Source organism: Natrix helvetica (assembly GCF_964273705.1).
Source record: "Natrix helvetica genome assembly, chromosome: 6".
Classification (NCBI taxonomy): Eukaryota; Metazoa; Chordata; class Lepidosauria; order Squamata; family Natricidae; genus Natrix; species Natrix helvetica.
The window spans coordinates 29,379,382-29,403,708 of NC_138553.1; the positions used below are offsets into that span (position 1 = coordinate 29,379,382).

Genomic DNA, 24,327 nt, shown 5'->3' on the forward strand with positions numbered 1-24,327 from the left:
TCAGAACTGTTTTGGCCAGAATCAGAGAGAAGGGTCTCCGCCTCAAAAAAGAGAAATGCCAAATTAACGTGCCTAGTGTAGAATTCCTGGGATATAGAATCGATGGTCAGGGAATACACCCCACTTCAAAGAAAATTAAGGCGATCCAGGACGCCCCCACACCACGAAATCAGAAATCAGAGTTGCAGGCCTTCCTCGGACTACTTAACTTCTACAGCGTTTTTCTGAGACAGAAGGCGACCGTTGCTGAGCCATTACATCGACTACTCCAAAAGAACACAACATGGAGGTGGGGACGATCCGAAGCAGCAGCCTTTGCCGCAGTCAAGCACCTGCTCACCACCGACTCGCTGCTAGTGCAATACAGCCAGACGCTACCACTGGTATTGACCTGCGATGCATCCCCATTCGGCGTCGGCACAGTCCTCAGCCACAGGATGCCAAACGGGAACGAAGCACCCATCGCCTTCTACTCCAGGACTCTTTCGTCGGCCGAGAGGAATTACAGCCAGATGGACAGAGAAGCGTTAGCTGCTGTGGCTGGAGTTAAACGTTTCCACGAATACCTCTACGGCCGAAATTTCGAACTAATTACAGATCATAAACCGCTGTTGGGACTTTTGGCGGGAAACCGCTCCACACCAGTCTCCCTTTCTCCACGCATGACCAGGTGGACTGTTTTCCTGGCTGCATACTCATACAAGCTGATACATCGACCGGGCTCCACTCTAGGACATGCAGACGCACTCAGCCGTTGCCCACTCCCGGATCTTTTGCCAGACCCCACTCCCGAGGTACCGGTTCTGTTAATTGACTGTTTGGACTCAGGACCGGTTTCCTCCTGCGACGTTGCCAGATTCTCTTCTAGGGACAATGTAATAAAGCAAGTTCAAACCTGGGTTTGAAGGGGGTGGCCGAAGGGAAACGTGGGCCCGGAATTCAAACTGTTTTGGGCAAAACGGGATGAACTGTCAGTGTTACAAGGTTGTTTATTGTGGGGGGATCGAGTTGTTATTCCTTATGCGTTACGAAGAAATGTGTTAGAAGCGTTACATGTTGGGCATTCGGGGATCGTTAAAATGAAGGCGTTAGCAAGAAGTTACGTTTGGTGGCCAAACATGGACAAAGAGATAGAGGAATGGGTGGCCACTTGTGATCTGTGCCAAGAATCTAGACCAGCACCCCCTGAAGCACCCGCCACAGAATGGGAGAAGCCTAAAGCACTCTGGTCGCGAATACACATCGATTTCGCAGGGCCAGTCCAAGGTCAGACCTTTCTTATAGTTGTGGATGCATACTCCAAATGGCTAGAAGTAGTCCTAATGACTTCAACCACGGCAGAGGCAGTCATTAAGGTACTACGGCGACTTTTTGCCACTCATGGCCTGCCCGACCTCCTGGTCTCCGATAACGGGCCCCAGTTTACGGCCATGCAATTTGAAACGTACTTAGCAGGTCAGGGAATTCAGCATGCCCTCGTCGCGCCATTCCATCCGGTCTCGAACGGACAGGCGGAGAGAATGGTGCGATCCGCAAAAGAGGCCCTCGCTAGGATGGGTCCAGGTGATTGGCAAACACGCATTGATCATTACCTCTTAATTCAGCATATTACCCCCAGCGCAACGACGGGTAGGAGCCCCGCTGAACTACTCATGGGCCGCCGTCTACGGTCTCACCTGGACCGTCTTCACCCAAATTACTCTGCCACATCGCCCCCAGACTCTACAAGCAAAATTCGGAATTTTAGCATAGGGGATTCAGTATACGCCCACAACTATGCAGGGGGAACATTGTGGATGCCGGCAAAAGTAATTGGCATCACGGGTCCACGCTCATATTTGCTGGAGCTAGAAGATGGACGGAATTGGAAAAGGCACATCGATCAACTACGGGGTCGTCTGGCACACTCAGACCTACGAGCCGAGAACGAAAACTATCTGCCAGCACAAAGTCAGCCATCCGAGAGCCCAAACACGGAGGAACATGACACCATTGAGCCCAGGATAGAACCAGCGATCGATCGCGAACCAGAACTACGCCAAAGCAATGAAAGTCTGCAGACCCCCGAATGCGAAGCTGAAAGAACAGGCGAAACCGATCCTGCAACTACTCCCGTTCAACCCGAACTACGGCGTTCCACCCGGGTGAGACAAACACCCACTTATTTGAAAGACTATGTAACTAACCGGAATGCTCCATCTAAGAGGGGAGGGGTGTTAGATATTAACATATATCGCGGCAAGTCTCCTCTCTGGTCCGCCGCTATGGCGGGAAACAGGTATCGCTCTGATTGGTCGAGAGGCGTACCCGATCCCTATAAAAGGGGAACCCTCAGACCACAGAGCAAGCTGGATCACTACTACTACTAATAAAGAGCTGTTAAGTCACTACGTGTCCGGAGTCTGTTCTCTCGTTGCCCGAATCAAACATATACTCTGAAAAATACGATAGTTTCTATCCATTGCTTCCCTTATGTATGGAGAAAAGGCTGACCCTCTCTTCTTTGTGGAAGCCTCTTAGATATTGGAACACTGCTATCATGTCACCCTTAGTGTTTCTTTTCATTAAACTAGACATGCCCAATTCCTGCAACCGTTCTTCATATGTTTTAGCCTCCAGTTCCCTATTCATGTTTGTTGCTTTTCCCTAATCTAATTTGATTGCATAGTCACAAACCTGGATCTTTATGATTTTATGATAAACATGGATCTTTAAACATCATCATTTCCTCTACAGCAGAAGGGGAGAGGGAAGGATGATCCTCACTGGAGAGCTCCTAAGGTAGGAGGAGGGCAAAATTGAGCAAAACATGGGCTGTTTTTTGTTCGTTTTTGCCGGGGGGGGGGCAGCCCCGAGGAGCACTCTACAAGCCTCCCAAATCTCTGCATGCCTCCCCCCTTTTGTTTTTGCAAAAAACGAGGCGTGCAGAGGGTTTGGGAGCTGCTGATGGGTAGATCTTGTCCATGTGGCAGATCATATTTGTTCCAAAAAGCATTTTGGCTACTATAGAGGGAGGTGATATGTCATAGCTTGAGTCAGTAATTTTAAAAACATGTCTGTATGTGTTGCTGTTCTTACAGAATTTATCCCAGTCTCCACCTGGAGTAGTACCAACAACATATAAATCTTATGTTGCATTGAGTTGTAAAATTCTCTTAAAGCACTTTGCCTTTATTGGTGCTTTTTTTCATACTCTACGTCTAAAAATATACTCTAGAATTAAGTACAAATTTACTTTATTTAGAACACCTTTTGTTCTATTCTTTCACCATGGAACAAAATTGTCATCTTCTTTACTTTCCCAACAACCTAGTGAGGTGGACTGGACTGTGTATATGCCACACAGCTAAGGTTCAACTCAAGGGGGTGCTTTGAATTAACTCCACCATATTTGTTACACACACACATACAGACTCCAGGGCCTTGCTACGTATAATGTCACCCTACTTTCCAAACAAAAAGATACAGGCAAGAAAATAATGCTGTACTTTAATCTAAATGGAAGGATGATTTATATGCCACAGACAGATTTGCAGTATGATCCTGCTTGACCCCAAATGACAGGCTTTAAAATGGTATTGTTATTGAGTTATTTATTCAAAAATGTGCAAACTGTCCTTTTGTATAAATCCTAAACTGTCTTTATGTATAGGACAGACATGGGAACAAAAGAGTCGAGGAATATCCGACATTTTACAAAGGAAAAATGACACCTTGATGGGATGTGTCAGTTCAATCCCAGGCAGATGAAAATAATGACTAGTTAGAAAATGAAATGAATAAAAATAACTAGTTAGACAGTGACGGGAAATATAGGTAAAGGTAAAATTACTCAATGACAAGGGCTCACAACAGTGGTGGGTTTCAAAAATTTTAGAACCTCTTCTGTAGGTGTGGCCTGCTTTGTGGGAGTGGCTTGCCAGCCATGTGACCGGGTGGGAAGGGCTTGGCAGCCATGTGACTGGGTAGGCGTGGCCAATTTGTAAAATGTGGTGAAACTCACTTAACAACGCTCTTGCTTAGCAACCAAAATGTTGGCTCAGAAACTCTGGCATTTGAAGCACGCAAGTCTTAAAGCTGTGAAGTTACAAGACCTTTGCACCCCTAACCCTTTAGAGAAAAAAAACCCAGAGGTGTTCAGACTTGACAGTTTGCTCTTCATCTTGATGATGTGCAGACGGGTGTGGGGGGGGGGGAGCTGGAACCGGTTCTAAACAGCACTGTAGATTTGTGGAACCTCTTCTATAGAAGAGGTTAGAACTGGCAGGAACCCACCCCTGGCTCATAATTATGATAACAGTTTTCTGGGCGTAAAGCATGATCTCAGATATGCTTAGGTTTCCATTAAATAAAGGATGGGTTTCACTCTACCTCTTGCAACCGAATAGACTTCAGAGTAATAATGTTTGGCTGACCCAAGCCTAGCAGTCTGCAGAATATTAAATGGATAATTATTAACTATTTTGTCTAAAGCTTACTAGCATTTTTCTCAATATAATTCATCTGCTCTGGAGACTTTTTTTGCCCACATGCAAACTGTAATTTTAGGTCATTATGAAAATAATATTTTTTCACCTTTGTTCTATTATTTGATGGGTGAACGTACTGCATGTAAAGTGTGCATTCTACTATTCATATATATAAACCAAAGCATGGAACCAGATTTTGAAACAGTTTTTTTCATACACAAGGCTTCTATGACTCCAAAGGAAACTAATCGCTGGAATGAAACCTATACCATTATATAAGCAAATTCTTCCTGTGAAACAAATCTTTGAAAAACCCGTTTGGATTGTGATGCTAACCCATAGTAAATGGATGGTTCTTTTGGTCCCAGGGAAAGGAAAAGAAGGGAAATTTTTCAATATATTCTGGAAGCCTCTCTATTCCAGCAGATATATAACATTGGTTGCACTGGTGAAATTCAAATTTTTTATTACTGATTCTGTGGGTGGGGCTTGGTGGGTGGGTCAGGGGAAGGATACTGCAAAATCTCCATTCCCTCCCCACTCTGGGGCCAGCCGGATATGGTATTTGCCGGTTCTCTGAACTACAAAAAAATTCTGCTACCGCTTCTCTAGAACCTGTCAGAACCTGCTGAATTTCACCCCTGATCAGTTGGTTATGGTCTGGGGTGCCATTGCATGCATGTTTATTCAGAAGACACTACTCAGCTGCAAATATAGTATTGAGTGACAAAAACATGCTCTCCTGTCATTGATGGGAGCAATATATAAGATATATATTTCCTGCACTACATTCCTATATAGCTTTGTTGCACAGGCATTATTGTGTTTAGGGAAGAGGCTAGTAAGCATGGATGGACGGACGGATTACATTGGATAAGCAGTTCTGGCTATTGGAGGGTTAACACAAAAGCACAGCAAAAACAGGAGGGGAGAGCAAAGGCAGATTATAGGATGAAAAGAAGAAAGAGGAAAGCAGAGAAAGGGAACAGTTGGATAGATGTACTGAAAGTAGATTACATGGAGGGGAGGTGAATCACAGGCCAAATCTGTCATCAACAACTTCAGAAATTCTACTCAGTCTATTTTTTCGGGCTCTGGAGTGAAGGGAATGAGGACCTCTTCGTGTTTCCAGTTACTGCTTCTTCAAGTCCAAGAGGAGACCATCTCTTGTCTAATAAAAGTGAGTAAGTGCAGTTTACAAGGAGGAAGACAGCTTGTTACAGGGTGGCTTTTCCAGAGCTCTGCAGGTAACACAGAGACAGGAGGAGGGAGTAAATGTTCCTGGAGGGGCCAGATTCAGGAGGCAAGCTCTGCCTACTTTTAGTGGGGAGAATTTCAGCAGGTGTGTTTTCTTCCGTGACAGTTTTATGTTCAAGCAAGGCAAAGAAGAAATAACTCTAATTTGAGGAAGAAAATGATGCAGAGAGCTGCATACCATCTCCAAATAGGGCATGTGGTAGTGGACAATGACTGGATGGGTGAAGCTCATAACCAGTCCAGCTGGAGGGGCACAGACAAATAAAACTGTGTATTCCATTACTTGTCAAAGGGGGTGAATAACGGATAGCAGTTCAGTGCTTTTTGAAGGTGTTTTCTTTAGGTAAGTGACGCATGGCTGCAGATATATCAGCATTTGTTTTATGCTTTATTAATTTTGAATGGTACTATGCTCTGTTAGTATTATAACACTCTTTATCTTGGACAATTTTCTTTGTTCGCATTTGTAATTTTGTTTGCTGAATGAAATAAATAATATCTTTGGTCTCTCGTTCTGCCAAGGGTAATGCTGCAGAGAGTACCAGGTCTGTGTATGCAACTCAAAGCGCTCCAGAAGCAAATACTGTAGTAGAAAGAGTCGTTTTCAAGAGGCTTTATGATTCTGGAATAAGGCACAAACCTCCGTCACTCAGAAAAATTTCTGACCTTCAGGAAAGCTAACTATGTTAACTAACCTATATTCTTTCCTCGGTGGCTCTGAACAATCTTCCCCAAGTCATACAAACCTTAATTTTATATTTGTATTGCTAGCATAATGGACATATTAGTCAAATGCCAAAGTATCATTTAAAAAGTCCCGTGGAGTTTATTTTAAATAATCATACACGAATGAAGGCACATATACGTTGTCCCAGGATAACGTTGCAGGATCCCAACACCAGGATCAGAGGTGTTGTCTTCTGAGTTTTTGGACTTGGGCTGGAGCCGATCCTCAGGGAACTTCTTTCTAGCAGAGTCTGAAAGCTTGGAAGGCAAATCCTCTGGTCCTGGTAACCAACCCAAATTGGATCCAGCAATAATCATACAAATGATGTGCTTTCCCATTAATCTTACTTTAGAATACATTATTATCACACATATTTTTTAAAAATGAAAATATTAAATCAAAACTGGTGTCCGTCTGTCCTCCCCCCCCCCAAAAAAAACTGGGATTTAGTAACTTGCAATCGCCAGGTTCTTATCCCTGGCAGAATTTGTTTCTGTTGGTGAAACAAACATAGACAACTGTGGGATTGTACTCATAATAGCTCCATTGAGGGTCTGTGGTGGTCCCTTGTTTAAGGCACCAAGGTTGTCTCTTTTTTTTTACAACCAATTTTTGGAACAGAACATAGCTTGTAAACAAGCTAAGTGCGGCATAATCAGGAGATGTGAACTGTCACTATTGCTTATTCTGTGCAAATCAGAATTATTCACTTAACATGAACAGCGGAAAGGAGGGTGCAGAAATACAAAAAAAAAAAAAACCCTGCCAAATGCAAAAACCTCAATTGTATACACCAGAAAGAAGCCTAAAGGCTGAACCCAGTTAAATCAAATTAAAACTAGAGAAAGACAGTTATTTTATTCAATCATTTCACATGCTCAGCTCTAATATGAATTGTTATGAAAAACGTACAAAAAGGAAGTGTGGAATTGATTAAACATGAATTGGCTATATTTGAAAAAGCAAAATTGTCACAGTCTATTAAAAAAAAGCAGATTTATAGGTTTGAATGTTGATCAAAGCTGCTGTGTTTAGTTTTTGTGGATCCTATTGTCATATTTCTATTCTTCCTCTGCTCCTCTATATTTATGGGTCACATTTTGTCACCCATAAATACATTGCAACCAAAGGTTATTTTCTCTGAAATAACTGATTTTTGCTGATTTAAGAAAAGCTTAACCTGTTGAATGCATGTGTCAGATGTCTGCAAAGACAAAGCAGGAAAGCAGCAGTGTAGAGAAGCAGTTGCTTCCGTAGCTGGCTTTTCATTCACGAGTGGTGTTCTGGGTACAGAATACTTTCCTCAAGACAGTATGATTGGTCCCCACTTTTGTCTTTTAGGCACTAAATAAATTCTAGGCATTACATAAATTCTAGCTTTATTTACCAAGAGAGATCTTCATCTATTACTAGTTTTGTATTTTACACACTTAAATTTTTTCTGTGCCTTTCTTAATGCATCCATTTTCTATATGCAGTATCTTTGCTTTGAGAAAAGCAGGCATTTGATGTACTTAAATTGAAACTAAAAAGCATTTGGGATTTGTGTGTGTGTATTTTATTTATATGTTTATATGTGTGTGAGTGTGTGTGTGTGTGTGTTGTATTTGTGCTGATAAATAAATAAAGGGAGACTATAACACACATACATACACACACACACACACACACACACACGATAGATAGATAGATGATAGATAGATAGATAGATGATAGATAGATAGATAGATTATATATATATATATATATATATATATATATGTTGTATTTGTGCTGATAAATAAATAAAGGGAGACTTTATCAGCACAAATACAACACAAACATAGCAAAGGCAACATTAAAAATAAAAATATGGTTTTCTGCCTGGATGATCTTCTGTAATGAGCCGAAGGACAGAAAGGGGGAGTAGTGAGCTCCCTCCCATATTTTTGGGCATACCAGGGGTTGTAACACACATACATACATACATACATACATACATACATACACACACACACACACACACACACACACACACACACACATAGGGGTTGTAACATATATATATATATATATATATATATATATATATATATATATATATATATATATATATATATATATATATATATATATATAATCAGCACAAATACAACACACACACACACACATATATATATATGATAGATAGATAGATAGATGATAGATAGATAGATAGATAGATAGATAGATAGATAGATAGATAGATAGATAGAACATGATTGCATGCAAACAGAGACATGATAAAGCAAAAAAGATTCTCTGATTTTGATATTAAGATAGGAACTTCTTGGCACATATTTGCCTTTTGACTGTGGTTGCTTCCTACTCAGATCTCACCAGCTGTTTTCATGATAAGCAACATAAAGAGTGATCAAATATTCAAACAAATTTTAATGTTTATAATTGCTTTATTTCATTTTAATTCTGTTTGTTGCATGCAGTCACTTGTTGAGATGGGCAGCTATATATAGGTAGCCCTCTGTTTACAACCATTTATTTAGCCATCATTCAAAGTTACAACAATACTGAAAAAGTGATTTATCACTGCTTTTCAAACTTATAACTGTTGCAGCATCCATATGGACACATGTTCAGAATTTGGATGCTTCGCAACTGGCATATATTTATGATGGCTGCAATGTCCCAGAGCCAACTTTTGTGACCTTCTGACAAGCAAAGTCAATGGGGAAGCCAGATTCACTTAAAAACCATGTTACCTACTTAACAACTGCAGAGATTCACTTAACAATTGTGGCAAGAAAGGTCATAAAATAGGGCAAAATTCACTTAGCTCTCTTGCTTAGCAACAGAAATTTGGGGCTCAATTGTGGTTATAAGTTGAGGATTACTTGTCAATTGAATAAAGTAATAAAATAATATGTCAGTCCTGATCAGATTCCCATTTGTTTTGTATAGTTCAGGAGTGTGGAATTGCTTCTGATTGCTGTTTCAGGTTGCAAATATTTGTGCCCTGCTTATTTGAAACTATGGCTGCTGTGTATAGATTTACCCCTGAAAATATTAAACACAAACATGCACATATATATAGATACTAATTTAGAACAAGTATATAATCCTTGTCCCAAGCAGCTTATAATGTAAAGTTTAACACAAATGTTAAACGAAGTCATAGCTAGCTTGGGCAGAATGCGCATACAGCATATTCAGTTATTTAAGTTGTAGGTGTTATGGGACAAAATTTGGCAGGGATGGACAAGCTTTGGATCACTGTAGAGCTGAAGGAGATTGCCTTGGAGAAACAAGATAAAGTTGAAAAAAACAAAAGTGGGCTTTAACACAGACACAGACAAAGTGTGAGTAAGAGGATGAGAGTCACTCCTCCTTGATTCATCAGAACACTGATTCCCTAGCCAGAACTCCCTAGCCAGCAATTCCTTCTGGGAATTGCAATCCACACATTTTCCAATTGCCACAGTTGAGAAATACAGCACTACAACATAAAAGGCAGGGAGGGAAAAACTCAGGCCAGGCTTTCAAAATTCTGTTACTATAGTTTAACTTAATAAAGTATAGTTCCAGCTAGACTTATTGAGTCTGCTTCTTTTCCTGGTCTACCTCGGAGGGCTAATAGTCACTTAGAGCCAGTCCAGCATCACTTTTGCAATAGCTTCTCTGAGTTTGATATTAAGATAGGAACTTCTTGGCACACATTTGCATTTTGCCTGCGGTTGCTTCCTACTCAGATCTCACCAGCTGTTTTCATGATAAGCAACATACAGAGTCATCAAATACTCAAATGAATAAATAAGGAGGAATCTCCTAGCACTTTTTCTAACTGAGTTTATTACAATGTGTTATTTAGAAAAGGGGCTGTCAGACTCTACCATAGACTAACATGGTTCTTCTCCTACGATATCAACCTACAGCAACACCGAAAAGCGTGGGAGGACACAATATTTCTGACCTTGAAGCCTTGCACATTATTTGTCCTGCCCACTTTAACCTTAACTGTACCCACTCCATTCTTTTACTCATGCAATTTAAATGTAGGATCTCTTTTTCTTGCCTTCCCGCAATGTGCTCTGCCAACTTAATTCCCATATATTGAGCTTGAGTGGTAGGTTGCTTAGAATGGGAGAATTGGAGAAGTAAGATGGTGCCCCAGATCACGGATCCTGTCAAGATTTAGTAGCAGCAATGAATACCTTATCCTGTGTTCCCTATATGGGCTTTTAGCCCTCAGGTGTGGTCAAGTGAAATAAGATGTAACTGTCAGTCCAGTTGGGTTCTTTAGATGGAATGGTAGGGAAGAAGAGTCATGTTATCCTTCACCTCAGGTTGGAAAATGCTGGGATAGAAAATGAAAGTGGCAACTTTTAGAGGTAAGAAGAGCATATGCTGAATCCAGGAGTGAAAGCCATCCTTAAGGAGAGGTCATCATTTAGCAATAGCAATAGCACTTACTTATATACCACTTTACAGTGCTCTCATCCCTCTCTAAGGGTTTGCAGAGTCAGCCAAAGGTGGTATTCAGCAGGTTCTGAGCAGTTCTGGAGAACCGGTAGCGGAAAATTTGAGTAGTTCAGAGAACCAGTAAATACCACCACTGACTGGCTCCACCCCCATCTATTCTCTGCCTCCCAGCTGATCGGGAGGAAATGGGGATTTTGCAGTATCCTTCCCCTGCCACGTCCACCAAGCCACGCCCATAGAACCAGTAGTAAAAATGTTTGAATCCCACACTGAAGCCAGCATATTGCTCCCAACAACCTTGACCTTCGTGAGATTTGAACTGCCAAATTGCAGGCAGCCAGCAGGCAGCAGAAATAGCCTGCAATACTGCACTCTAACCACTGTGCCACCAAAGCTCATTTACTGCTCTTTCTATTTCTGCCAGGTCTATTATCTCTGATGGAGAGATGCCAGACAGCTGGAATATATCTTCGGGCAGCCTAGAAGCAAGAGCTATAGGCATTATTGTGCCTGTAGTCTTTTCCTTCATCTTCCTTGTAGGTATAGTGGGGAATAGCCTGGTGCTGGCTGTGCTGCTACACAATGGAGAGGTGAAATATAACACTACAAACCTGTTCATCCTCAACTTGGCAGTGGCAGACCTCTTCTTCATTGTCTTCTGTGTCCCATTCCAGGCCACCATCTATGTTCTGGATGGATGGCTCTTTGGTGCCATTGCCTGCAAAGCTGTGCATTTCTTCATCTACCTTACCTTATATGCCAGCAGTTTTACCTTGGCAGCTGTTTCTGTGGACAGGTAAATATAAATGCTCTCTTTCCTCCAAAAGACAAAACTTCTTGTCCCCTCCTATAACAAAACATTGCTTCCGTAGTTACTCTGACATTGCACTAATGTGTCTTGGTTGATTCTGGCAAAGTATAGTGTGTGTATTGAGGCACTGAGACCAATTTAAAAAGAAAGTAAGGAAACAGAAGAAACCATTGCTTAATATATATCATATAGTGAAATCAGTCTATTTATTTCAAAACAGCAGAAAGAGAGTCTTTAATCCTTTATCCAAAATTTTAAATTACCTGACAGGTGACCTATTAGAAGAGAATATTTGTAATTCAGGGTTGAAATGAAGTGTTCTTCTGCTCTCTGAGCTATGTAGATGTGTGTAGTATGTAAATGAATGGTATGTGGATCTTCTGACAAAGCAACCATCAACAACATATTGACATAAACAACATTTACATGACATTTAAGAGACAATCCGTAAGCCAAAAAGTGAACCAAAAGACCAGAACTTTTACGAGCAATCAACATTCAAATGAGCAGAGATTAACACCCAGGTTAACATTAAACTAACAATCAAGAAGCAAACTGTTAGATCGGGTGAATGGATAAGACAGACTCGGGCTTCAGTGACAAATAACAGTTCTTTATTAGACAACTATTTGCAAATCCAGTGACGGTCTCTTTGACAGCTAGCCCTTTGATATGGAACTGTCAAATGGCTCAGCCAATCGGCTTGGAATATTTCCCCTCCGGATCGGAGGACCTTGGTGGAGCTTATTATTTGGCTGTATGTAACACAAACAATATTCCATCCAGTCAAGGAACTGACAATCCAGCTAACAGTAAACAGCCCACCAAAGAACCGTCAAGAGCATTCCCACCAACGCTGACAGGGCAAGCCAGTAGAGCAGGGGTGTCCAACTCGCAGCATCAAGTTGTCCTCACATGATCTATTGTGACTTTTCCCTCCTTCGCTAAACCAGGGGTCGGCATGACCAACCCCTGACACATCTGGCCTGCAGGCTGCGAGTTTGACACCTTGCACTAGAGTATGAACTGAGAGCAAAGTCCACTCCCTACCAGTACTGATGATGTTACCTTATTTCAGTAATGAAACATATGCAAGAAAACAACCAAGCTCAGAGAGCACCAAGGACCCCCTATGTGATCTACTTTTATTTATTTAAAAAATGTACTTCCTATCTTTCCATAACTAAAGCATCCCAATTGATTGGTCTCTTTAGAAATGTCTTTATGTGGTTGAGGCCAGAAGTATCCCCAAGCGTGCCTCGGAGATATAGAAAGGTCTTCAAGCTAGATTGGATGGTTTCCCATCAGATTGAAGGATACATTTAAAATCCACCATTAACATTTTTATGTAAATACAAATATGACACATCAGGAAGGTAGGATCCAGAGTCTGCTAGCTTTTTACTTGCTAGGAGATGACATAGCTTACATGGATTGCTCACCTGCCATTCTTCCCTACCCAAACTTTCTCATTCGATTCAACTGAATGCAGAGTTGTGGCCTTAGGCCTGATCTCCTGATCTGCAACTTCATTCCCAACCTCTACCTATGTCACAGTCAATTAAAAAGAAAATGTCTTGCCTTCTCCACATAATTATTTCTATTTTTATCACTTTACCCTTTTCATGCTTTCCCCTCCTTTTCCCTTTAATAATTGCAGCCTACTTACCAGTTCTTTATGTTTCCTGTCAAAGGGTATCTGAATAAATTCTTTCAGGAAAATGTCATATCCAAACATAGAATGAATTTCTAGCATGGTTCAACCATGTGGGTTCCAAAACTTTTCTACCTGTATTGGGGGGGGGGGGTTAGATCCATATTTACATTTACGGGATTATGAAATTATGAACACCTACATCAATTTCAGTAGACTTTCAAATAGTAGGTTTGGGTGGCACTTTAAGTATCAAATTCATGTCGAAAAGGGTATGAAAAAAACCTGTCACAAGCGGAGTCTGAATCTGGAAGAAAGTGGACCAATAAAAGCAACACATTTAAGCAATAAAGGTGAAAATAACGATAGATGTATGTATATGCATATATATATATATATATATTGATTGAATTTATCAACTTCTGTCTTGTTTCCAGATATTTGGCTATTTGTTACCCATTGAAATCTCGGAATCTCCGTACCACTTGCAATGCAGTCCTTGCTATTATCATGATTTGGACCCTCTCCCTGCTCTTTGCAGCACCCTATCTCAGCTATTACCAAACCATTTATTATCAGGAGACGTTAATCTGTGTCCCGGTTTGGGAGGACGAACACCGGAAGATCTTAGACATCCTCACTTTTGTGTTTAGTTACATCCTCCCAATCTCTGTTGTTAGCCTGGCTTATGCCAAAACCATCAAATTCTTGTGGACTGCTGTAGACCCTCTGGAAGGAATCTCAGAGTCCCGCAAAGCCAAACGGAGGGTCACCAAGATGATTATTGCAGTGACTGTCCTCTTCTGCTTGTGTTGGTTGCCCCACCATCTGCTAATCTTGTATTTCTGGTTTGGCTATTTCCAGTTCAACCAAACTACCTTTGCCTTTCGCCTATTTTCTCATTGCTGCTCATATGCCAATTCCTGCCTCAACCCAATTGTTTATGCTCTCATTTCCAAACACTTCCGAAAGAAGTTCAAGCAAGTCTTCACTTGTATTCTTGTCTAAGACAAGAAGAAGTGAGCTGACAATAAATCCAAGTGACAAATGCTGCTGATGGTTTCATCTACCAGATGATGCAGGTTTCTTTGGAGGAAACACAAAAATAGCATGGCTTCATGAGGAAAATATGAGCTGTTGCATGGATCTATTGGTAAGAACATGGGAAGACAATCTTCACGAGAAATGGCTCTAGAATTTACAAGACATTATCAATATTTGAACAGAAATTACAAAAGGACCAAGAAAATTCTGGAACTATCTGCAGTCACCTCATTGAGTGCAACATGGACAACAGTAATTCTTAAATATTAATGGCAGGTGGTATCAATTATTCCTTCTCAGCATGACTACCATATTTTCATTCAAATCAAGTTTGGGTCGGTGGAGGATAGGTTGACTTAAATTAGTTTTCCTCAATGCAACCAAAGTATCCCGATTCCTTAGAGAACAGCTTGATTTTACTTTAGACCATCTCAACAGTTGGCTGAGGATGAGACCAAGACAATGTCACGAAGACATGTAACTTGAAAACGGTTCTTGTGCCACAGTTAGAGGGATGTGAAGATGAGCCTGGAAGTTCATTTTAATACTTCTCATGTACTCTTAACCAGAGTGGTTACAGGAAGCATAAATGAAAGCTTCGAAGTTCTTGGGTTGCTATAGGAATTAAGAGTTTTGAAAATATACCTATACACAAAGAGGTTGTTGCTTTTGTTTTGTTGTATTTTAGCCTCTGGATCCAGATTGATAAATGTAAGTGCCTAGACTCTTTCTCCCCTTCCTTTCATTTTATAATTAAGACATGTTATGTTTGGATTTCTTTGTCTTTTGATTTTGAACTTGTTTTTGCTTTTTTTTAAAAAAAAGAAGAAGAAGAAAATGATAATTTTTACATTATTTTAAAGCTCGTAAGCATTGTTCTGAGAAGAGAAAGAAGAACTGAGGAAGCTTCTCGGATGAGAAGTGAAATGTATTCAAAAAATACCCCAGAAAGTCCAGTTGCCTCTTGAAAAAGTATCTTTGGGACCACTGTGACCTGGATAACTGAGAATCTCCATAGACACTTGTGGTTTTGATTGTCACAAGGATAAGCCAATAGAGCTGTATTGGCTGATTTCACAGCAACGTGAGCTAGAGTTCAGAGATGGCTCTGATTCAGGACTTTTTAGGATTGTGGGAGTCCTAAGGATAATTTTTCCACTCTCTCCTCCTTTTCTTCTTGTTGCTTCCAATGTCAATATAGTGTGCCCCCCCTTGCAATATTGTTATTGTTATTTACAATTAGTAAACAGGTGTGTAAGATGAAACACTGAATTATAGAATCATTTTGGAGCTGAATTTAGTTTTACTCCGTGAAAAAGTGTATGGTTTAATTTGAAGATTACAAATGCTGAAACATTTTGGAATGGAAGTCCCTCTGTATGTGGGGCAGTTCTAAGTTGCTTCTCTCCTTGATTAGTTTCCACCCATTGATTCTTGTCCTACCCTCAGGTGCTTTGGAACATAGTTTGACTCCCTTTTCTTTGTGGCAGCCTGAGATATTGGGAAACTGCTATCATGTCTCCTCTAGTCCTTCTTTTCATTAAACTAGACATACCCAGTTCCTGCAGCCGTTCTTCATATGTTTTAGCCTCCAGTCCCTTAATCATCTTTGTTGCTCTTCTCTGCACCCTTTCTAGAATCTCAACAACTGTTTTACATCGTGGTGACCAAAACTGGATGCAGTATTCCAAGTGTGGCCTTACCAAGGCATTATAAAGTGGTATTAACGCTTCACGTGATCAAAGCTCTTCAAAACTGAAGAAATACAATTTGTGATGGAATTCACGCATCCATAATATAATAATAATAATAATAATTTTATTTGTTAGCCGCAACCCTCTCCCGAAGGACTCGGGGCGGCGTACAATCAAAGCAAATAAAATACAGATAAAGACAAACATACATACATAAGAACAAAGACATATACATGTGCATGGAGGAGGTAGACTAATGAGTGAAAACAATTAAAAAACACAATTTAAAATCCCATTGAATAAAATTACCGAATTAAAAAACCCATCAGGAGCGATATGAAGTTATGGTTGAGCCAGGCCAGCTATTTGGAATAGGTGGGTCTTGAGCTTTACACGGAAGGAGCGGAGGTCAGTGGTGGTCCTAATATCCGGAGGGAGGTCATTCCACAGGGCTGGGCCCGCCACAGAGAAGGCTCTGCTCCTAGGCGCCGCCCCTCGGCACTGTCTGGTGGACGGCACCTGGAGAAGTCCCTCTCTGTGCGAGCGGATGGGTCGCAGGGATGTATGGGGCAGGATACGATCCCGCATAATATGATTGTTTGGTTTTAGCTGAGCCTACTAGATGAAATCAATCCCCATAGTTAGATGGAGAAATAAAAATATGACACATGAAGCCCAATTATTGTCTATTTATTTTGGGGTTGAGCAGGAGCATTAGAGATTAGAGAAGCCTTTTTTATTTGCCTGTTTATTGCAATTTTCTCTGCCTTGAGCACTTAAGTTAATTTGAATTCAGCAGTAACCTAGAAACAAAGTGCTACATTACTGATATCAGTGAACATGTATTTCTCCCAATGTCCTTAAGTTTAAAACGGTCCTTGTTTACGCCCTTATTTGGGATGCCAATTCTAATGATTTAATGGGACTGACTTCTGAATAAGCACGAATACCAGTGAGACTCATCAGCGTAATAGGCTCTGGTCCTGTGCTCTTTTGTTAACAAACAAAAGGAATTAGCAGAATACATTTTTGAATAAGTAATGATAAATTGGTATTTTCCCCACTAATATCAGTGAGACTGACTCCCCCAAAGGCCTGCTCAAGGTTTAACTTTAATTATTTCACATTCATAAATATGCAGCACAGCACCTCTGTTTCTGTCGCCGGATTCTGAAAATGAGAGCTGGCCCAGGAGTATTTAGTTAATTAATCCTCTGCCTCCTAGTTTCAAGGCTTTGTATCAGGACAAAACACAGTTTTCAATCTTGCACCTTAAACCCAACAGCAAAGAAAGCTGATAGCTCATATAAATAGCTTATTATTTCGGTTTCCCTTCAGCATCTGTTTCTCCAAAGAATTGTTGTACAGCTATGAGGATATAGGACAAGCTTGCTTCAGTTACAGTCCGTTATTATCTTTCCACTTTTCCATGAATTGCAGAATTCATGGGAGCTATTACGAGGTTGATTTTTCTGCCAGGCAACTGCCCATCCAGGATGAGCTTTCTAGAGCCATGTTCATCAAAGCCTCACAAGAGTTTTTAAGGCAATTGAAAGTGGCACAAAAGAATCTTTGCTTCTATATTCATTTTTTAAATGTTTGCAACCATTCAAGTAGGTTTTTGCTGGTTTTTAATCAATGCACAACTTATTTACCAAAGCAGCACTTATTTACCAAAGCAGCACTTATTTATCAAAGCAGCACTTATTTATCAAAGCAGCACTTATTTAACAGAGGAAGTTGAGCTTCTTTCAAATCACCTTCAGTTTGTTGGAAATATAAAATGCCACTCTCCCTTCCCCCCAATATGTCTTTACAAGCCCAATTGGCCCATCAGTTACATGACCTTTATTACACTTAGCCCCATTTCAGGTTTGTGTGTTTGTGTGTTTGATCAGTCATTGCTGGATTCCTAGGGAGGTGCCTGCATGTGGAGAAGACAATTCATAGCTATTCACTACTAGCCACTCTCAAAATGTCTTCTTCCATGAAGATAATATCTGTTGTTAAGCACTGAGCACTGAACATAAATGGGGACAGCATATTACAGGGGTGTCCAAACTTGGGAACTTTAAGACTTGTGGACTTCAACTCCCAGAATTCCCCAGCCAGCCATGGGGAATTCTGGGAGTTGAAGTCCACAAGTCTTAAAGTTCCCAAGTTTGGACACCCCTGGCATATTATTTTCCCATTGAGCTATTATTTGACACCCCAAGGGCTGGGTGATACTAGTAAAGAAAGGTTCATTTGCGAGCCTGTAATCTATGTTTTTGCTGCTGCTGCTTCTTCTTTTTCTTCTTCTCTTCCTCCTCCTCTTCTTCCTCCCCCTCCTTCTCCTTCTCCTTCTTGCCTATTTAGGCCTCTTGCCTATTCCTTTCCCAAGTCTATCCTACTGTAGGAATCCATTTTGAAACTAGTGATACTTTTATTTCCTAGATACAGATTATAACAAAGCAGTGTATGTGAAAAGTTTACAATGAAAATCAATATAGTCTTTATCAGATTACTACTGAAACCTCCATAAAACTATTCAACATTTGGATACATTTCCTCATTACATGTATTGATCCAGGCCAATTTCTCTGTGCGGGAAAGGTATTGATAATTGATTGGGAGAAAAAAACCTTCCATCTACAGTACTTCTATCCTGGAAACAGGTCATCTCCTTCCTCAATGTTGCATCGCATAGAGCAATTAAGCTAAGGCTTTTCTCTAGAAGAAACTTTAAGGATTGTAATTGTGCTTTTTAAGAAGACCCTACTAAATGTCATTTTGTTTTCTGTTGAACTTGCAGCTGAGCATAAAGTAAACAAGCTCAGTTCTAAGTAGAAATTGTGTTGTTGTGGGATTGCGCAAGTGTGGAACCAGTCTGGGTGTGTCACAAGCATTGTGTATGGATGTGCCACATATGTTGCTTACTTTTCTTTCTATAATGAACACTTTCTTTTAATCCATCTTAGAATTGTAGAAAATATTTTAATATATGATTGGCAATAAAGCCATACAGCACTCCTAGTCATGTTTGCATGGAAATAAGTCCTACCACAGGAACTTACAAGGCATTGAGGACTTGGGTCAGTGGTGCAATTCAGCTGGTTCTATACGGTTTGGGCGAACTGATGGGACTGGCTCTGGGAGGCTCTGCCCACCTGCCCGGACATCATCACATCCTGTTTTTTATGCTCTGCACATGTGCAGAAGGTCCTGTGCATGAGCAGAGGTGGCGTATGAGCTCACATTTGCGAACCGATAGCGAAGGTAAGTTGATTTCACTCCTGACTTGGGTCCAAATGTATGGTGTTTTAGCACCAAGCTAAAAACCATGAGACTGTGAATTCTAGTTCTTCCTTAGGCATGAAAGCCAACTTTGGGCCAGTCACTTTCTCTCAGCCCAACACCCGCCCCCCAAGAGGGTTGTTGTTGTGGGGGAAATAGGAAGAGGAATGAGTATTAGGTACATTAGGTACAAAATGTTATTAGGTGACTTCTGCTGCGTGACATCTGCCATGCCGATAAAATTGAGGCATCGATCTATTTTATCTCTTCACCCGTTTATGCGTGTTTACCATTTACAGTATCATTTATCTGTCAAAGATAGGGAAAGAGAAAAGGATTCAAGTATTGTGCTTGTTTTGAAAACAGGGGTTACTAAAATTGGATTCAAGTATGATTCCCTGAACAGACTCAGGCTGGGCAATGCAGTGAAATATGATCCTTGCCTCAGAAAAGAAGAAAAAGCCAAAGAAAGAATCAAGAAAGAACAGAAATAGGATTCTTCTAAAAAAAGTAGACCAAGAAGGTACTGCAATGCATGTTCAATAGTTATTGTAAATAAAATAAAGAAATGCTGTGTAATGGCCAGTTCATAAGGAACAATCCATGCAAAACTGCCTTTGCGGGATACATTTCTCAAAGAAACCTGCATGTCGGCTATTAACGCTTTTAAAGATCTAATGAATGGAAGCTATTTTTTTCTTATGTACACCCATTAAAACTTCTATTTGATGATACTAAGGAAGCCTGAAACAAAGCTATTAGATTCATATCTATGATTTGATTCATGTAATTGCCTTTAAACACACACACACACACAGACTACTTTTTAATTATCATAGAATGCCACTTTGGCGGAGCTGAAGCAAGGTGGACAATCCAAAACCGCACAGTTGCCTGGCTGCATTGATGCTCTGCTGCATTCCTATTGACAGCGACTTGTTCAAATGAGATCCTTGGGGAAATATTATTCAAAATGGCAAAACATCTACTTGTCATCACGGTGAAGCTTTTTAGATTGTGGGAAGCCACCCCCTCTCCTAGAAGAATGAAATATTTTGAGGAATATTAAAAAGGCAGAATATTATTATATTTCGCTGGCTGAGAAATGGAGAAACATTTTTAAGAGAGAGAAAGCAGCCCCCGCCTTTTCTTAATAGCCCACAGCAGATGTCAGCACTTCAGAGATGAAGAGACAGATAGCTCTATTCATAAGCAAATACCCTCGCCCAAGATCCAACACAGGAAAAAGCCATTAAGCCATAATAGAAATTGCCCAACACCCTTTCAGAACACAAACCTCTTCATTACATCATCTCAGAGAATCCAAACTTCAATCAAACTTAACTCAGGCAACCTATAGAGCCAGCTATGACCCCTACATAACCTCAAATGGCCCCAAGTGAGTCTGACAACAGCCAATAAAATACATGTTCTTGCACAGGAACAGGAAGCTCAAATACAAAGCCCAGAGAAGGTATAAAAACCACCCACTCTCAACTCCATTTTGTCAGTTGTCCCAGAACCACAACCTGCTTCATCAATAAACCCTCTTTCTAATCAGCCTCCAGCCTCCATTTTGTCTCCAGTGATTTTCTCCTGGATTCGAACTGAACCAGATGGATATTTCTTCCAACAAGGTTTAAAAGGGAGAGAGAAAAAATGGCAAGCATTGGCTGTGACTGTATCCAGAGTAGCCAATTCTTCACTTCCATCAAAACATGGAATGAATGTTTTGACACCAGCATGAGGCTTTCTGCTCTGTTTCCTATTGAGAATGCCTTCAACTCACACTCAACCAATGTCAGAGTTCCAACTATCGTGCAGAATTAAATCAGAGTCCAAGGCAGAGCTATCCTTAAAGTTCCAATTTAATAAGACAGACATATTGGCACATCTGTGGAATCCCAAATCTGAAAACTTCCTGGGATTCCACCCAGTTGAAAGTTCATGATCTTATCCCTACACCCATAAATCCATCACATGGTCCAATCTTCTTCGGCCATGCTGGCATCTCCACCCAGCTGGTTCCGGTCAGGTGCAGAGGTGCGGAGACAAAAGATGACCTTGGGCTTCTAGAAAGGAATGACAACAACACATTCCACAATTCTACTCCTTTCTATTCCCCCTCCCAATTACTAAACTAATGAAACAGTATAATGAAATAATAGTGTGTGGCAGGCCAAAGACCCTAAAAAGGACGTTGCACAGGTAAATATGTGGATATGCATTTCTGTGCACCTATTAAAGGAATAGAAGACATGTTCTCTTTTCTCATCTTACAAGTCGTAATTATAAATTGGCATATATTTCTGGATTCCAGCAGCGATTGTAAGAATATTTTCCCCTGTAGATTAGATATTGAAGAAAATTTGGACGGAATCCCAAAATGGGAGAATGAGTGTGTACTCACAACCAATTCCTGTTCTGGGCACTAAGCTTAATTTTACATCTTGTTAGGAGGTGACTATTATTTTTATTCTAAAATTGCCTTTTTGTTTTAGCGTAACTTCCTTAAGATTTAAAATAAAAATTATTGGTGCCCCAAATTAATATCTGCTTGACTAGCATGAAGTGGAGAAATTCCCCAAGGAAAAGTCTATCCCAAAATTTATTGTTTAAAATATTTTTTAAACAACCGTTGACAAAATAAAAGGCTCACGCTTGCATAATATGCGAAGCAAAAAAATCAAATCATTCATAGATTACTTATTAGTGAAGTCCTAGCTAATGTTCTGTTGTTAGTGCCTTTTGGGACTTAGCTTTTTATCAGCTTATGACAGTCATTTACAGTTTCTGAAATACAAGTTTCCTAGCATTTCATCACACAAATGCTTATTTTTCCTTTCTCTCTCCCTGCTATGATAACTTGCTATAATACAGCATGGTCGGGGTTAGGATGACCCACTGCAGACTTAACACATCAGCTGTTCAGTTAGTGGGAAAGCCAGATTCAGGATTATCCTGTATGAGTCCAAACAGTTGAATGGATAGCCATAACAATTCTTTTCTATCAGTTTTCAGATTCACAGTCAATGACAGATATGCTTTAATCTCTGAAAGCTTTCCCTGATCTGGTGCCATTCAGATGTGCTAGAGCAGAGGCGTCAAACTCGATTACATTGAGGGCTGCACCAGGGTTGTGTTTGACCTCGGGGGGGGGGGGGCAGGGAGTGTGTGCCCACCCCTGTGCTAGAGTTATACAACTTATTTTTGACTCTCCTTCATATTCAAATTTTACTTGAGCCTCTGCTGCTGTATTCCTTGTTCTGGTTTTGATTTTTGTGCATCTTCTGATGGTTTAATGGCTAATATATTTTACAAATAGACATCACCTGTCTCTGTTCAATCCACTGGGTTTTCCGTGATTGTTATAATCCTTTCCAATTGTAGTTACAACTACTCAAGACTCTGGACAACTGTACATCCATCCCTAATTACTCTAGGGATGTCCATGGGGTATGGTTTAAAAAAAAAGTCAGCATGATAGTGTGATTGGACCTCTACCTTTTTTATGTGCATCACAAGTCTCTCTTGCTCCTATTATTTATACATAAGTATATATTAGCATTTTTATATCTATGATGCATTTATGGCTCTTGAGTTGACTACTTAAGCCAGTTGTGTTATACAATCTAGCAAAGAGAAGGACTAGGGGTTAAATGTTAGCTGTCTCCCAATGTTTGAAGGGCGGTCACAAAAAAAAGGGAGTCAACCTATTCTCCAAAGCCCTTGAGCGCAGGATAGGTAAACAGATGGAAACCTATTAAGGAGAGATCCAACCTAGAACTAAGGAGAAAATTATTCTAAGTGAGGGCAATTAATCAGTGGAATGGCTTTTTCAATCAGAATAGAGATGGAAGGGTCCTTGGAGGTCTTCTAGTCCAACCTCCTGCTCTAGCAGGAGAACTTATACCATTCCAGACAAGTGACTTCCATCTCTTCTTAAAAATCTCCAGTGATGAGGCACCCACAACTTCTGATGGCAAGCTCTTCCACTGGTTAATTGCACTCAGTTGAGAAATTTCTCCTTAATTCCAGGTTGCTTCTCTCCTTGATTAGTTTCCATCCATTGTTTCTTGTCCTGCCCTCTGAAGCTTTGGAAAATATGTTGACCTCCTCCTCTTTGTGGCAATCTCACAAATACTGGAATACTGCTATGATGTTCCCCTTCATCCTTCTTTTCTCTAGACCAGCCAAACCCAAATCCTATAACCCTTCTTCATATGTTTGAGTCTCCAGGCCTTTAAATCATCTCAGTTGTTCTTCTTTGCACGTTTTCCAAAGTCTCAAAATCTTTTTTGTAATGTGGGGACCAAAACTGAATGCAGGATTTCAGGTGTGGCCTTCCTAAGGCTTTAGAAAGCGGTACTAATACTTCACGTGATTTTGTTTCTGTGCCTCTGTTTATACAACCAAGGATTGTATTCGCTTTTTTAACTGTTGCCACACACTGCTGGCTCATATTTAATGATTGTCCACTAGGACTCCAAGATCCCTCTCTGTGTTACTGTTTTGCACCACGTTTTACCTAATCTGAATTGTATCTTTGAGTTTTCTTCCAGAAGTAGTTGTGGGTGTTTCATCACTGCAGCTTTTTAAGAAGAGGTATGACACCATTTGTCTGGAATGGTGTGTATGTGTGTATGTATATATGTATGTGTGTGTGTGTGTATTTGTTTTCATAGATTTTCACGGGCGTAGATATGCTGGTCTTGTTGTATTCAGGTCTTTTCCCGTGTAAGATTGAGATTGTCTTGGCAACGTTTCGGTGAGGTCTCACTCGCCATCTTCAGGCTGGTGTTTTCGGCTTAAAGCGTGGTTGCAGCTGCCATCTTTCTATAAATCTTGATGGGGCGGGGTGGAATTCTGGTTTTATTTCAGTAAGTGAATAAACGTGATGATACCTCCCGCCTACCAGACATCTGGAAACCAGCCCTAGT

The 24,327-nt window shown here is 40.6% G+C and overlaps 1 protein-coding gene across 3 annotated transcripts; it reads left to right on the top strand.

The window, feature by feature from the left end:
• The first annotated feature begins 5,969 nt into the window (after positions 1 to 5,969).
• GALR3 (galanin receptor 3) lies at positions 5,970 to 16,152 on the top strand. 3 transcript variants are annotated; one of them, XR_014175808.1, is made up of 4 exons: positions 5,970 to 6,069; positions 11,333 to 11,704; positions 13,811 to 14,894; positions 14,953 to 16,152. XR_014175808.1 is itself a non-coding variant. In XM_081958532.1 (4 exons), the coding sequence occupies exons 2-4, from the start codon at positions 11,355 to 11,357 to the stop codon at positions 14,379 to 14,381; spliced, it is 837 nt and encodes a 278-aa protein (XP_081814658.1). In that variant the 5' UTR covers positions 5,970 to 6,069; positions 11,333 to 11,354; the 3' UTR covers positions 14,382 to 16,152. The 3 variants fall into 3 exon arrangements, 2 of the variants coding, with proteins under 2 accessions (XP_081814658.1, XP_081814657.1); XM_081958532.1 differs by having other exon boundaries at positions 11,333 to 11,498; positions 11,583 to 11,704; positions 13,811 to 16,152; XM_081958531.1 differs by having other exon boundaries at positions 13,811 to 16,152.
• Positions 16,153 to 24,327: the final 8,175 nt, after the last annotated feature.

Coding starts and splice junctions, on each gene's coding strand:
- GALR3 (XM_081958531.1), top strand. CDS start 11,355: ATGCCAGACAGCTGGAATATATCTTCGGGCAGCCTAGAAGCAAGAGCT. Junction 11,705..13,810: donor GCAGCTGTTTCTGTGGACAG/GTAAATATAAAT, acceptor TCTTGTTTCCAG/ATATTTGGCTATTTGTTACC.